We start from the raw sequence: 15,309 nt of genomic DNA on the forward strand, positions 1-15,309 counted from the left end.
TCATAGAATAGGAGGGTTGGAAGGGGCCTACAAGACCATCGAGTCCAACCCCCTGCTCAATGCAGGAATCCAAGTCAAAGCATCCCTGACAGATGGCTGTGCAGCCTCACCTTGAATGCCTCCAGTGTGGGAGAGCCCTCCACCTCCCTAGGGAATTGGTTCCATCGTCGTATTGCTCTAATAGTCAGGACGTTTTTCCTGATGTCCACCCGGAATCTGGCTTCCTGTCGCTTGAGCCCATGATTCCGTGTCCTGCACTCTGGGATGATGGAGAAGAGATCCTGGCCTTCCTCTCTGGGACCACCTTTCAAGTACTTGAAGAGCGCTATCCTATCTCCCCTCAGTCTTCTCAAGGCTAAACATGCCCAGTTCTTTCAGGCTCTCCTCAGCACCTGAATTCCTTATTAGTATATATCAGGGGTGCAGAATCTCTTTGCCCATGGGCCGCGTTCCATTTTGGAGAAGCTCTTGGGGGCCACATTCCTGCGGTGGGCAGGGCCAAAGGCAAAAAGGGGTGGGGCCAAAATGCCAAATACACCAGCCTATTGTAGCTTAAAGCTCTAAGTCTTAAGAGAGGCATTTCAACCTTTTAGAACGGGGAAAATGCAGAAAGGCCAGGAAACGATAAAACAAATGGTGTGTGTGTGGGGGGAAATGGGGAGAAGGGGTTGTTTTCCGGAGAGGGCAGGATTGGGACCCCAGGTGGGCTGGATTGGGACCCCAGCCTGAAGTTGCCCACCCCTTGTTTACATGACGGGTGGAGAGACTAGAGCACACATCCCTTTTGGGTGTTGGTTATCCCTCAGAGGCCAACATTAACAGCCTACCGCCACCCCCACTGCTAGGAATGGCATTCCTTTGTCAAATGTCGCAAAAAGCCCAGCATCCCCTCCCTGCCCTCCCCCCAGAATATATCCTAGCTTCCCTCTTCTCTCTTCTTCCTCTTAGAGACCTTGCTCCACGTGATACCTCCGGCACCTCAGACCCCTTTGCCCGCGTACACTGGAATGGGCAGATCCTGGAAACAGCGGTGAGTATGATACATGCTAAGTTTCTGAGCCGAGCCTCCAAGTGGGAGCCAAGGAGTAGAGTTCAAGCTAGTTCAAGTAGCGTTCAAGCCAGAACTCAAGTTCAAGCCAGTTCAAGTAGAGCTCAAGCCAGGACTCAGGAGTCAAAGCCAGGAAAGAGTTCTTATCGCCCAGGCAAAGTCTCAGCCTGAATGGGAAACCCTTCTCGCAGGGGTGCAGAGCTTCTTTCCACCTGAGGGCCGGATTCCATTTTGGAGACGCCCTCGGGGACCGAGGGCCTAAGGCGGGGCCTAAGGCAAAGGGGTGGGGCCCAAAATACCAGCATATTTTCGCTTAAAGCTCGTGCTGCCAGTAACGAAGCCTTACGAGAGGCATTTCAACCTCTTTGAATGGAGAAGAACTGCACAAATCACCAAATGATTGGTGGTTGTAGAAAAGAGGGGTGGGGCCCCTGCCCTATCCTGTTCTCCTCTCCAGGCTAAACATACCCTAGTCCCTTCCTTTTCTCTGTCCCCGAACCAACAGCTAAGAGGACGCGTCACTTGCTCACTGCCTGTCCGTCTCTCCTCCACAGCCCCCTGCTGCATCTTTGGAGCTGGAAGGATACAGGTTCCTTTTGTAGGAGCGGTTGATGTACGCCCCGCTCTCAGTGCAGATCTTCTTCTTATCCTCCTGGCCCGTCTGCCCCACAAACTGCTTCCTCTTCCGATCCCTGGAGTGTAGCGAGAGGTCAGAGGGGTGGGGGAGAGAGTGGAGCAGAAGCAAAATATTAGTTCACATGGGAAGGGTTGCCCAGGAGCAAACAGCAACTCTTTGGGATCCTGTCCCTATTATTCAAAGGGGCGTTGAGACAGGAGAGACAGATAGAGCAATGATGCACAGTTCATGGGCCATGGTGTACATGTGTTGTGGGCAGGGATGTGTGAATGCTTGGAATTCCATTCCACTTAAGCCCTATTGATTGCACCCTCGGTGATCGGAAGCCCTTGAACCCAGAGGCATCTGATCATCCAGCACAGGGCAAGAGGAATGGTGGAAGTGATCTTTTCCTCCCTGTCCTCTTGCCCTGCATATTTCACTAGCGAGGGTGCTTCAGAGGGGGAGGGAAGGAGGCTGGAGGTTGCTCAGGATAACCTGTATCCTGGCCTCTCCAATCTCCTCCCCTCCCTGCCTACCAGAATGCCCCTTTCCTCCCCCTCGGAGGTCACTTTTCTGGCTGCAGGGGAGTGCAGGAGGAGGGTCGGATCTCTGACTCCCCCTTCCAAGCTCAAAGTGCTGTCTCCGACCTTGGAAGGGGAGAATCCGAACAACCATATGGCCCCTGGGATGCCCGCCCAGGAACCATAGGATTGCTTTCTGAAGCTCTTTATTGTCAGTAACTAAGCCATCGGAGAGGCATTTCAGCCTTTTAAAATGAGGGGAAAACTGCACAAAAGCAGAAAACCCACCAGTGGTTGGAGGGAAGATGGCAGGGCCTTCTGGAGAGCCCAGGAGGGCTGAATATGGCCCCGAGCCACAGGTTCGGCACCTCCGCCTTATAGCCACTTCCTGTTGAGAGCCAATGGCCATCTTTGATTGGTGGAGTCGCTTGATTACCTGGGACCCCTGTTGCTGCACAGGAACATGATCCCAGCTTGAAACCCTTCTGGATCACTTTGTGGAGCATCTGTACAGAGCTATAGGTTCTGGGTTTTAGCCCTGGCAGCTCCTGATATTTTCTCAAAAGGTCTTGAGATGGGGTATGTGTGTGTGTATCTTCATCACTGATCCTGTAAAATCTAGGAATGTCCGTCGCTTGAAAATCCATCCCTTTTTGGGCTTGACAGACTTCTGCTATCTGCCTCCCTCAGCTTGCATTTGTGAGCCAAGCCATCAGTTTTCCCCAAAGTCCGGGGGCTTTTTGCAGATTTTCTGGGTTGGCCGCAATTTAAGCAAATAGAGATTTGTGCAGGTTGCGGCCAAAATTTGCATAATTTGTGCAAATTGCAGCTGCAGGACAAGTAATTTGTGCAAATTGTGGTTGTACTTTGTCCACTTTGCACACATTAAAAAACGCAGAAAAACCACCAACTGGCCCAACTCACTGCAGACCAAGTCGGGCCAGTTAGCGGAAAACAGACTGAAGTCCAGGGAGCCCAGCCAACAAAAGCTCCACCCACCAAATGGATTCCTCCGACTTCCCTGCTAAAATCCATAGGATGCACTCTCTCATAGTTTTTCCTCAAAGTTAGGATCTGTTTAGGGACAAACTAGATGATAACACTAAATACATTTGTGCATTTTGTAATGGATTCTCAAGTTTTTGGTACAAATTAAATGTCAATACAATACCTCTTCGTGAATCCATGATAGTGGTGAAATTTCCTCATAGTCTGTTCAGGCTCCTCAGTTTGCTGACCAACATACAGTTAATCTAAATACTGAGCTTGTGAGAACCTATTCATGGCAAGCATCCATGATAATTTTTTTTAACATGCTTGTTTTTTGTTATTTAAATAGCAATCATAAGGTGAGGGCGTTCAGGACCATGCTATACAGCCTGGGTTTTGAAAATTATTATATAAGTTATTTATTATTTCTTTATTTTCCACATTTGTATACCGCTCCAGATCTAAACAGATTCCAGAGTGGTGAACAACAAGAGATAAAATGAGCAAAAGATAAAAAGAATGAAATATAATATTAAGATTATTATTTAAAAAAACCAGAGTGCCAATAAAACCGAGGCTAGTTAACCAAGGAAGGCTTCCTGGAAAAAGCTGTTTTCAGGAAGCACCAAAAACAATTCAGTGCTGCCCGACTTCCAGAGGCAGGGAGTTCCATAGGACGGGAGCCACCACACTGAAGGTGTGGACTCCAGTGGGGCCATTGGTCCATGTGGAACCACCAGGAGCATGCCCAGGGATGTTAGAGAATTCCACCACGGACTCCAATGGAGTCTAAAGAATCTGGCCCCCCAGAGTCCGTGGTGGAACGGGGCAATTCCCCCCGCCACCCCGTGAAATTTCCCCGGGACAGACCCTACCTTTTGTCGGCCATCCGGTCCATCCGCTGTCCTGGTCTGCGGCTGCTATTTCCCTCCCTAATTTAGCCGTGATTGGCTACCTAAGTATTTACGTAGCCTATCACGGCAAAGAGCAGGGATGCAAATAGCGGCCGCTACGCCATTTGTGTCCCTGCGTTAGCCGTGATAGGCTACGTATATATTTACATAGCCTTTCATGAAAAGAGCAGGGTTGCAAATGGTGTAGCGGGCGCCATTTGTGTCCCTGCTCTTTGCCATGATAGGCTATGTAAATATGTACGTAGCCTATCACGGCTAACGCAGGGATGCAAACGGTGGCCGCAGCCCAGCAGCGGACGGAGGTCTGGCTGTGGGTGGCCCCGGCTGGAGGCTCTGCAGACTCGCCGCAGTGCGGAGCCAGCCAGGGAAGATTCTGGGGGGAGGGACGGATCGCCTCCCCCCCACCACGGACACCCCGGACCGGAACGGGGTGAGTAATCTGTACACCCCTAAGCATGCCTCTGTATCTCACCTTTCTTCCTTTTGCAAGGAACCCAAGGCGGCTTACATTCTCCTCCTCCTCTCCATTTTATCCTCACAGCAACCCTGCGAGGTAGGATAGACTGAGAATCAGTCCCTGGCCCAAAGTCACCCAGTGAGCTTCATGGCTGAGTGGAGACTAGAACACTGATCTCCGAGCCCCAGTCCAGCACTCTAACCACTCCTCCATCCTTTCTTCCATGCCATGGTCCCAATGGAAATCCTGTCTTCAAACCTGCTGTTGATCCTGGGTACCCTTGGAAGCAGGGCCCAAGCATTGGGGAAGGATACACTTTTCCGGAGCCTGGAAGTCCCAGGCCATTAAGTCCTGTTATCATGAGGAAAAATACAGTGAGGCTAAATTATAGATCATGCGTGAGGCTAGTTATGGATATTTATTTCCTTTTATCTATGTACTATTGTCCAGGTTTTGTGAGATTTACTGGGGCCAGTCAGAAGCAGCATTCAAGCAGAATAAGCAGCAGCCAGAACTGGCAGTTGCTGGCCCAGGGAATGTGTGCTGCTTGAGAGACAGAGAGATTTGTGCCTTCCTGTGTGACGTGCTCTCTCAAGAACTACCACTCTCAGAGTTCCTTGTACATAGGCAAGAGGGAGGGACAGCTGTTTGGAATGATAAAGCACGATAATAATCAGGGACATTGATCCCAGCGACAGCGGGAGTTAGTATTGCTGCTAGGATTTACAGGCCCAAAGTTTGTATGAGTAAATATGTTTCCCACACATGCACACACCATTCTGTGATGTCTGACTGCAGACATCATGAAATAGTATATGTGGATAGAATCGCGATATATGTGTGGGAGGGGGTCCCTGTTACACATTTGTGCTGGGCCTCCCAAAATGATGCTTAGACCCTTCCTGGAAGCAAGGATGGCTTTGGATAAATAGCGCCCCAGGCAAGGAGTGCCTTTGGAGCACCTCACCCTCCCCGTGGTCACTTTTACAGGGCCACCAAGAGGGTTTATGGGGCCTAGTGCAGGTGTGATGTTGGCACCCCCTCAGCTCAGCTTGGCGCCCCCCACAGCTCAGTTTGACACCCCCCACAGCTCAGCTTGGTGCCCTGGGCAACCACCTATCCTGCCCACCCCTAAGGCCAGGCCTGCCTGGAAGCTTCTTTCCTGGGGCAAATAGCAGCTGGGGGGAGAATTTTAATCATGACCATGACATGGGTGGGGATGGGTTGATCTCCCCTGCTCTCACACCTCATGGTGCCAAACCTGATCGCCGCCCCCTCCCATGGAGCTCCAAATGAAATCAGTCACATCATTTGCATAGATGCATTTAATGCAGCCCTTCCTTGAGCTGGCGCCCTCCAGAGGCATTAGCCTGCAACTCCCATCCTCCCCAGCCAGCATGACTGGGAGTTATAGGAATTGCAATCCAACGCATCTGGAGGGTGCCAGGTTGGGGAAGACTGATTGAACGTGTTGGTTAGTTTATACAACCACCTAGACATGGGGTAGCAACGGGAAAAGCTTTTCTCATGTTGAATTCCATTTCCTCTTGCCCACGGCAAGCTGGCCACGGGTGTCAATCGGGGATGCACGAGAAATTTGTTTCAGTTTGTTTCTGATTAGGTTTTACCCAGTTTGCACCTTTCAGACCAAGGATGGGCTCAGACGCAATTAGGGATGTTGCAGGAGGCCCAGAGTGGGGTGGAGCCCGGCGGACTCTGCCCCACTCCCTTGGCTTCCCAGACTGCAGTCCACAGTCCACCACACTTGCCGAGTTGCCATTTTGCATAAAAATGGCGGCTCGTTCTTTTACGTAAAGGGCCTTTTGCGCAAATGGCAGCTGCAGAGCGGCCATTCACGCAAGGTTAGAGGTGTAAATGGACCATTTATGTGTGTAATCTTGAGTGAATGGCTGCTTTCCGGCCGCCATTTGCGTAAAAGGCCCTTTATGTAAGAAAATGAGGGATTGGGTGGCTGCATGCCGGGCGGCTGCAGACTGCCCAGCAGCGAGCAGGGGCAGCCAGCTGGCAGGGGTCTGGTGAGTGGCACGCTAGGCAGACTTGGGTGAGTCTGTCCATCCCTAGATGCAGTCTGCGGTCGAAGTCCGTACTCCACTGCACTACAATACAATCAGATGTGGCAAGCCGCTCCATTAGATTGCATGGGGCTGGATGTGTGTGTGAATGCTGCAGGGTAATTGGCTGGGGAAGCTGGCCACTTTTCTCCAGCTCAGGTTTTTTTCCTTTCTTCCTTCTCTACCCTATTAATCTAGCGTTCCCTTTACTTTCCACAGCTCCCACGTTTCCTCCCCTAACCCTTACTCCATGCCCAGACAAATGTGCCCTTCCCCAGAGTGTATGTCTGTGTTTGTGCTTCACGTTGGGATGGGATGCAGGAGGGACCCTGGATGGTTTCCAGTGGGCTGCTTGGGTGCTCATAGGGGTTGTGGGGTTTTTTGTATCTCTACAGATTATCAAGAAGACTCGTTTTCCGCACTGGGACGAGGTGCTAGAGTTTGTCCTGGAGGGTGGGGCCTCTGTAAAAACCCCCCTCGTGGTGGAAGTATGGGACTGGGACATGGTGGGCAAGAATGACTTCCTGGGTCGGGTGAGTGGCAAGGGAGGGGGGGAGATGCGCAAGGCCTGGAGGAGACTGGTCCAAACTGAGGGCCGTGCAACTCCTAGGGCTACGTCCCCAGGCCTGGTGCCCTCCAGATGTGCTTGGCTGGAACTCCCATAGTTCCTGGCCTGGTGCCCTCCAGATGTGCTTGGCTGGAACTCCCATAGTTCCTGGCCTGGTGCCCTCCAGATGTGCTTGGCTGCAACTCTCGTAGTTCCTGGCCTGGTGCCCTCCAGATGTGCTTGGCTGCAACTGTCGTAGTTCCTGGCCTGGTGCCCTCCAGATGTCCTTGGCTGGAACTCCCATAGTTCCCGGCCTGGTGCCTTCCAGATGTGCTGGGCTGGAACTCCCATAACTTCAGCCTGTTGCCCTCCAGATGTCCTTGGGTGGAACTCCCATAGTTCCTGGCCTGGTGCCCTCCACATGTGATGGGCTGGAACTCCCATAGTTCAAGGCCTGGTGCCTTCCAGATGTGCTGGGCTGGAACTCCCATAACTCTAGCCTGTTGCCCTCCAGATGTCCTTGGCTGGAACTCCCATAGTTCCTGGCCTGGTGCCCTCCAGATGTCCTTGGCTGGAACTCCCATAGTTCCCAGCCTGGTGCCTTCCAGATGTGCTGGGCTGGAACTCCCATAACTCCAGCCTGTTGCCTTCCAGATGTCCTTGGCTGGAACTCCCATAGTTCCTGGCCTGGTGCCCTCCAGATGTGCTTGGCTGGAACTCCCATAGTTCCCGGCCTGGCGCCCCCAGATGTGCTGGGCTGGAACTCAGCTTGGCACCTCCCAGAATTCCCAAAAAGGCTACCCTAGGGGACGTGGTGTGCTGCTTTGACATGGATCTGGGCTTCGCTGAGCACCTAACCAGCCCAGAAGGTCCACTGGGTGCCCCAACCCCATCCCTTGGCAGCTCAGGTTTTGCTGAAAGCTTGCTGGGATTTAAGGAGGCAGAGCCCTGGCCCGGGATCCTGAGCGTTTGGGGCTGGCCTCCAGATGTGCCCTTTGTCTGATGGGAGCTCACCAGGGAGCCAGGGTGGCTGGAGAGGTGATGGGGCTGTGAGTTCTTCACTTACCAGAACCCAGCATCCTCAGTGGTGGACTCGAGCATCAAGCCCTCTCTGTGGCTAACAGCCGTCTTGCTCAGACTGGACTTCGAGGGCTGCCTGAACCCCAGAGGCCAACCTCTCTGGGATTGGCCTCTGGGATAACAGGGATGAGGATAATGGGTTCAGCACCTCTGCTGTAGCCGCTGCGTTGGAGTCACCATCGAGGGGCTTGGCCGGTAGATGTTCAGGTCTTTGTCTCCTTGTGCACCTTCTTCCTGGATAGCCCCTGCCTCTGCACTGACCTGCCTCTTTCCCTGATCCATGCAGGTTGAGTTCTCTTTGGATGATGTGCAGCAGGCCGCTCCCAAGAACTGGTTCCGCTTGCTGCCCTTCCCCAGCGCAGAGGAGGACGCCGGGTAAGTGCACAGCCTCTGCTCAAGAGTTTGAGTCGCAGAGCATCAGAGCCCGTTGGGGTCCGGCCTCCCGGGTGGTCCAGTTTGGGGAGAGTGGCTGTCAGTCCAAGGAGGCAAGTAGCACGGTCTGGGGCAGGCACAGGGCAAGCTGCGGTCAAGGGGACCAAGAGGCCACGAGCAAGAGGCCCAAGTTCCAGAAGCACCAAAGGAAGATCTAGAGGCAGGGTGCTTTGGGGCTGACCCAAGACATGTTGCTGCCTGAAGCGAAGGATGGAATGGCTCCTCTCCCCATTCCATGTGCAGAAACCATCCAGACTGGCAGCTGAATCCTACTTCAATACTGGAGACAGGACAGTGCCCTCTGCCACAGCTGAAGGCACCAGACTAATCTACAGGGTGCAAGGCAGTCTTCGTGGCCCGCAAAGCTCTGTCCTCTAACACCTTGCCAGTGTTCCACATCCCTCAGAATCAGCCACCTGAGGCAGCTGCCTCAGTCTGCCTAATGCTAGGGCCGGCCCTGGGTAGCCGAATCCAAGACCGGAAGCCAGGGTGTCCAAGTTCCAGAAGGGAGCAGCCCCAGGAAAGTGAAGAGGTGCTGAGTAGGGATGTACGAATCCCTTACCTGGCTCTGCGCAGGGGCATCCGCGGTGGGGGGGAGGTGCTCCGTCCCTCCCCCCGGAATCCTCGACAGGGGGGGGAGGCGCTCCATCCCTCCCCCCGGAATCCTGCCTGGCCGGCTCCACTCTGCGGCCAAGCCGCGGAGCCGCCAGCCAATTCCAGCTGCCCACAGCCGGACATCCGGCCACTGGGCAGCCCTGCAGGGACACAGATGGCGGCTGTCATAGCCGCCGCCGCCATTTGCGTCCCTGTAGTGAGCCATGATAGGCTAGGTAAATACTTACGTAGCCTATCACGGTGGGGGCGGGGGGGGAAACCCAGCGTACGTAAATGGCGGCGGCTACTGCCATTTGTGTACGCTGGGTTTTTTTCCCCCCTGCCATGCTAGGGTACATAAATACTTACGTAGCCTATCACAGCCTCCGCAGGGACCCAAATGGCATCCCTGCGTTAGCCGTGATAGGCTACGTAAGTATTTACGTAGCCTATTACGGCTAATGAGACAAGGAAGCGAATGGCGGCCGCAGGACGGCCGCCATTCACAAAGCAGCGCGGACGGGAGCAGCTAAGTGCTCCGTTTCGCGCGCCTTTCGTGGGGTGGGGGTGGCGGGGACTTCGTCCCGCGCGCCTTTCGTGGGTTGCGGGGGGCGGGGGCTTTGTTCCGTGACGGATTTCAGGGGGCTGAATGCACTGGCATTCGGCCTCACCGAGATCTGTCGTGGAATTCTCCTCCATCCCTAGTGCTTAGCCAGACAGGTTGCTGGGGCTTTTAATTAATTAATTAATTAATTTGTTGCATTTATATCCTGCCTTTTTCCTCTCGCAAGGAACCCGAAGCGGCTTACATGATCCTCCTCCTCTCCATTTTATCCTCACAACAACAACCCTGTGAGGCGGGTTGGGCTGAGAGTCTGTGACTGGCACAAAGTCACCCAGTGAGCTTCCATGGCCGAGTGGGGACTTGAACCCGAATCTCCCGGCTTCCAGTCCAACTCTCTAGCCACTATACTACACTGCTGATGTCATCTCCCAAATTCCCTCAGAATTCTTCAGTGCTTAGCTGCAATCCTCACAATCACTGGGGGGCGGGGAATGAATTTTCCCATCAACTGTATATTGTTCTTTGTTGTAATGGAAAGTATTGTTAGGGTGGCTGGGTCTTGTTTGGGCAATGAAGACCCATTCGCTTTACCAAAGACCTGTTCCTGCTGGAGGTAGAACTTGCAGAACTGGTTTGTTGATATGGATCTACCCAGCTGCCTGCTATTTTGGACTCTCCTTGGGGGTGTGGCTATGGAGACTGTCATGATGAGTGCCAGCATTTCAAAATTTTACCCTTATATCACCGCTTCTAGGTGCCCAGTTTCAAGACCCCACTTCCCTGATGCCTTTCATCAAAAGGAATTAAAAGGCTTTTCCGGCTCAACACCCTGTTCAAAAGGCCCAACTACCCTGCCTTATTTCAGCATCGGGCCAGCTAGCATTTTCAGGGTCCCCCCCCCAAGTTAACATTTATGCAAATTGCGGCCGCAGTTTGTGTAATTTGTGCAAATGGCCGCTGTAATGTGCTCAATTTGCACAAATTGCACCCGCAGTTCACGCAAATCACACCTATAATTTGCGCAAATTAAACACATCGCGGCCGCAGTTTGCACAAATTATGCACATTGCTGCTGAAATTTGCATAAATGTCCATTTTGGGGGAAACAAACCCTGAGAAGAATTCCAAAATTTTGGGAAAACACCCTCAACTTGGCTCACTAATGTAAGCTGAACCAGGGAGATCTTCAAAAGAGCTGGATTTCCCTGCAGTGGCCAGCCCTACCCCTGAAGAAATTCCTGGAGGGCAGGAATGGCGGTGGTTGGGAGCAGCTGGGATAAGGTCACATTTAAGGATATGTAACATGAGGACGGGGGAACGTGGTAGAGATTTATAAAATCATGCATGGTGTTGAGAAGGTGGATACAGCAGAGCTTTTCTCCCTCTCCTATAGTGCTGGAACCCCGTGAGTGGTCACCCAGTGAAATGGGTTAGCAGGAGGTCCAGGATGGGCAAAAGGAAGGCCTTCTTGTCTAGGGATGCTGGAAAGATTCCAGATGGACTAAAATGAATACGGATTTCTAAGAATTTGACCTGTGGAATCCACTGCAGACTGGCTCCCTCAGGCCACATGAAGTCTGTGGACTTTGGGATGTTTTTTAAACTTCCCCCAAATTTGCGCAAATTTATTCGTGGGAAAATACTCAAATTTCTGCTGAGACTGGTAAAAATACGCAGGGAAAAGCTGAATGGAATGGGGGACGATATGTACTAAATCTTATGTCAATTACATAAATTGGTGCAAACCTTCTTATGGAATTATTTGCATATTTTTCCACATAATGAAAAAAAAAACTGAATCTCTCTATGAGGGGATCCCAGAAGACACCACATAATCCACAAAACACACACAGAGCGCATTTCACCAAATCCGAACATCCCTGTTCTTGTCACAGTGCCTAGTAAACTGATGGAACTCACTGCCACTAGATGGCTACTTGTTGTGACAGCTTTACGGAGCATCTGAATTGCCAGTTCTTGGGGAGCAACAGCAGGAAAAGGCTAATGCCTTGCTGCCTTGCTTTGTGGGCTTCTTGTAGGCATCTGGTTAGTCACTGTAGGAAACACAACGCTGGACTCGATAGACCTTTGGCCTGATCCAGCACAGCTCTTTTTGCTTTTCTTGTGCCAGGGCTGCCTTGGAGAGCTGTAGCATCAGTTTTAAACTCTAGCCCTGTTCTTGCAACGCTTCTCAGTTTCTTTGCATAGTGTAAGTCCTGCAGGTCAAATTTTGCGCCCTGTATGTTGGGACCATGGGTGTGCCACTGTGCTCTGCTTGCAGGGGGAAGCTGGGGGCCCTGAGGTTGCGGGTTCGACTTGCCGAGGATAGGATCCTGCCCTCCAGGTACTACCAGCCGCTCATAGACCTGCTGGTGGAGTCGATCTTGTGCCCGCCAGAGGTGGGTACTTGGCCAGAAGCTAAACAAACACGCTGGAGAAACTGTGTTGGGTTTTTAGCCTGTTTTGGGAGAGGGGAGTGGACTTAAAAGGGGCACAATCTGAATGCAGTGGAATTAGTGGGTACAAAATGGGGGGTCCAATGGAGAAAAAGCAGGGTGTCTGGTCCTACCTAGGTTGAAAACCTATCAGGTGATAAGAAAAGGCAAAAGGCAGCTAAACTGCAGTTTTCTCCCCATTTCAAAAGGTTGGAATGCCTCTCCTAAGGCTGAGTTACTGGCAGGAACAGCTTTAAGCTAAAATCTGCTTGGTTTTTTTGTGTGTTTTGATCCCAACGCGTTTGCCTTTTGCCTGCCCCCCAGTGGACAGCGGCCACCAAGAGCTCCTCTGAAATGGAATTTGGCTGGCCCTCAGGCAGTGGAGACTGGGTGGCTCCAATATCAGTGAATCCACTCCATGTTTCAGTCTGAACCAGTCCAACAAGGTCTTCCTGGCTCTGTGTAGCCCAGGGATGGGAAACCTCTTTCAGCCTGAGTGCAAGGGAGGCTGGTGGCACTGATGTCAGTGGGGCAGTGAATCCGCTCCGGGTTTCAGTCTGAACCAGTCTGAGCTCTAAAGGTGTGCAAAGCACCTTGGATGCTAAAGGAGCTATCCAAGGTGCTTTGCACACCTTTGGAGTTCAGACTGGTTCGGATTGAAACCCGGAGCGGATTCACTGCCCCACTGGCATCAGAGCCACCAGCCTCCTTTGCCCTCAGGCTGAAAGAGGTTTCCCATCCCTGGGCTACACAGAGCCAAGAAGACCATGTTGTCTGAAATAATCGTATTTCACCACACAGGGCAGTTCAATTGCACACAGAGCCGGGGATTCTTGTTTTTTTGTCCTGGCAGGCAGCCATCGGGAGTGAGATAGGGTGCAGACAGCAAAGGTCCGGGGATCCTATGCATCCATAATCAGAGATTTCAGGACCTCGGAGAGCTACCGTGGAGAGCAGGAGTTGCTCTTACAAAGCCCAGAGCCTAACAGAGCTATTTCCGAGCATGCCTGACGAATTCCAGAGCCATCAACCTGCGCAAAAAGCCTGTTACATGCACCCACTGAAGTAGTCATAGATATTGTTCCAGTACTCGTATCTATACACAAGTCCATGATAGGCACTAGATAAGACAGACTTTCAGTGCGCACACACGTACCTACGTACGTTACTTGCGGATGTTATGCTGCACTGCAGGAGAAGGACGACGTCACACCCCTGACCCTGCTGGAAGATGTGTGCTCAGTGGAGAGTCGCCAAGATGTAGCCACCAAGCTAGTCAAGATCTTCCTTGGGCAAGGCCTGGTGGTGCCCTTCTTGGACTACCTGAACCTCCGCGAGGTTTCACGAACTGGTAAGTCCCTTTGCACATCAAGTTGCGGGTTGAGTGTGGTCCAGGAACACAGCCAGAAAGGCCAGACGGCCAGGGATCATGTGCAAGCACTGCAATTCAATGGGAATGTACACAAGCCACAAAAAGGAGGGGTTCGGCATAGAATTCTGGTTCCTGGAAACCTTAGCTTTTTTTTAAGAAAATAAGAGCCAAGTCTCTAGCCCTCAAGGTGAGGATGAGAGAATGCTTGAAAGTGTGTGGGGTAATACAGCCTTGTAAATAAGCTGACAAATGTGTTATTTCTAGCTGGGAACTTGCAGAGGAGAGACAGAGAACTCAGGCCCCAATCCATCAGCCTGCTGCATTTCTATGCTGGGCCTGGAGGTGGGGGCTTCCCTTCTCTGACAGCCCACTTGTTTTCAGTGCTGAGCTCAGACAGGGGAGGAGCCACTCAATCCCTCCTCTGGCATCTCACTCACTCGCTTGCATGCAGTTCCTGGTCACCTATGGTGATCTGGCGAGTGCTTAAATACAAGGCTGAGGTAATACCTGGGGGATGCCAGAATAGCTGAATAAGATGTCCAATGGCCCAAATGTCAGTTCCTTTCCACGTCATTGTCAGAAGCAGGATCAATTATGTAAAGTACTGAAAACGGAGGAATAAAGTTTGCAAAATCCAAAGCCATTTTGCTTCACTTCCATTAAGTATGCAGGTCAAAATTCAGCCCCTGTGCATGCAGAATTTGGGTTGTCTAGTAATGCAGAGGTGTAGCAGAATGAGGCCAAAGAAAGAGAGGTTTGGATGAGGCCACCCAGAGAGCTCATAGATGTGGTGAAACTTGAACTAGAGGTACGCTCTCAGCTACTCTGTTCTACCAGCTCTCTCTGTCTTTTTAACATTGGTCTTAGTAAAGGCCCAGTTGCAACACTCAGACAGAGTGAGAGAGAAGACACCATGTAGGTCAGTGGTTGAATTATTGGGGGCGGGGGCAGAGCAGGGCTGACGTCAAGGGTAGGCATGGCTGGGCACCTGCCGAGGGCCCACACCCTAGCAGGGGCCCACTGACAAGAGCTCCCTGGACTTCCTCCTGCTCTTCACCATTGCAGCCTGCCTGATCACCTGCTTCTTGGTCTGGCCCAGACAACAGTGATGGTGAGGAAGAGGAGGAGCAGGAGATGCCATGGCCTGCTTGCTCCCTGGCTCTCTGCCTGTCAAGTAAGCACATGGTAGCAATGATGAGAAACTGGATGAGAAGCAAGAGCAGCTGGTGACCATGGTGGGGAGAAGGTAGACTCACTGAGGGAGGGGGGCCATTGAGGGTGTCTTGCCCAAGGGCCCTCAAAACCTGCAGCGAGCCCTGGGGAGGTGGCAGAGGGGAGGGAGATGATTTGGTTTAATTTGAAGGAAGTCAGTGGGTGGGGCTTGTAGACTTCTTTAAGGGCCCCCTACATCTTTCCTCATAACTCAAGAAGTGATGTAGGTGTTCTGGAAGGGAGTTCCAGGCCCGATGGGAAGCAAGGGAGAATGGGCAGCCATTTTAAGAGATCAGCCATTCAGTTCCTCCGATTGAGTGCACTGGCCCTGAAAACAGGAGCAGAGGCAGCTCCTGGCTGTGTAGGAAAAAAGAAGTCTATCTTTCCCTTCTGCTTTGAGACATAAACAGGCCTTTAGACGAGCACCTTTTCTTGCCCTTCATAGAGATGC

At 52.1% G+C, this 15,309-nt stretch overlaps 1 protein-coding gene across 1 annotated transcript in view; it reads left to right on the top strand.

Annotated features, from left to right (window-relative positions):
• The window catches only part of RASAL1 (RAS protein activator like 1), a 90,684-nt gene that overhangs the window by 35,910 nt on the left and 39,465 nt on the right, over window positions 1-15,309 (top strand). The window contains exons 6-10 of the mRNA XM_084820122.1: window positions 949-1,030; window positions 7,017-7,154; window positions 8,535-8,623; window positions 12,121-12,238; window positions 13,469-13,625. Coding sequence (XP_084676248.1) covers window positions 949-1,030; window positions 7,017-7,154; window positions 8,535-8,623; window positions 12,121-12,238; window positions 13,469-13,625 — 584 coding nt within the window. The remainder of the gene's footprint in view (window positions 1-948; window positions 1,031-7,016; window positions 7,155-8,534; window positions 8,624-12,120; window positions 12,239-13,468; window positions 13,626-15,309) is intronic.

Source organism: Heloderma suspectum, chromosome 13, assembly GCF_057233095.1.
Source record: "Heloderma suspectum isolate Gila_16-S chromosome 13, 16-S_ref, whole genome shotgun sequence".
Classification (NCBI taxonomy): domain Eukaryota; kingdom Metazoa; phylum Chordata; class Lepidosauria; order Squamata; family Helodermatidae; genus Heloderma; species Heloderma suspectum.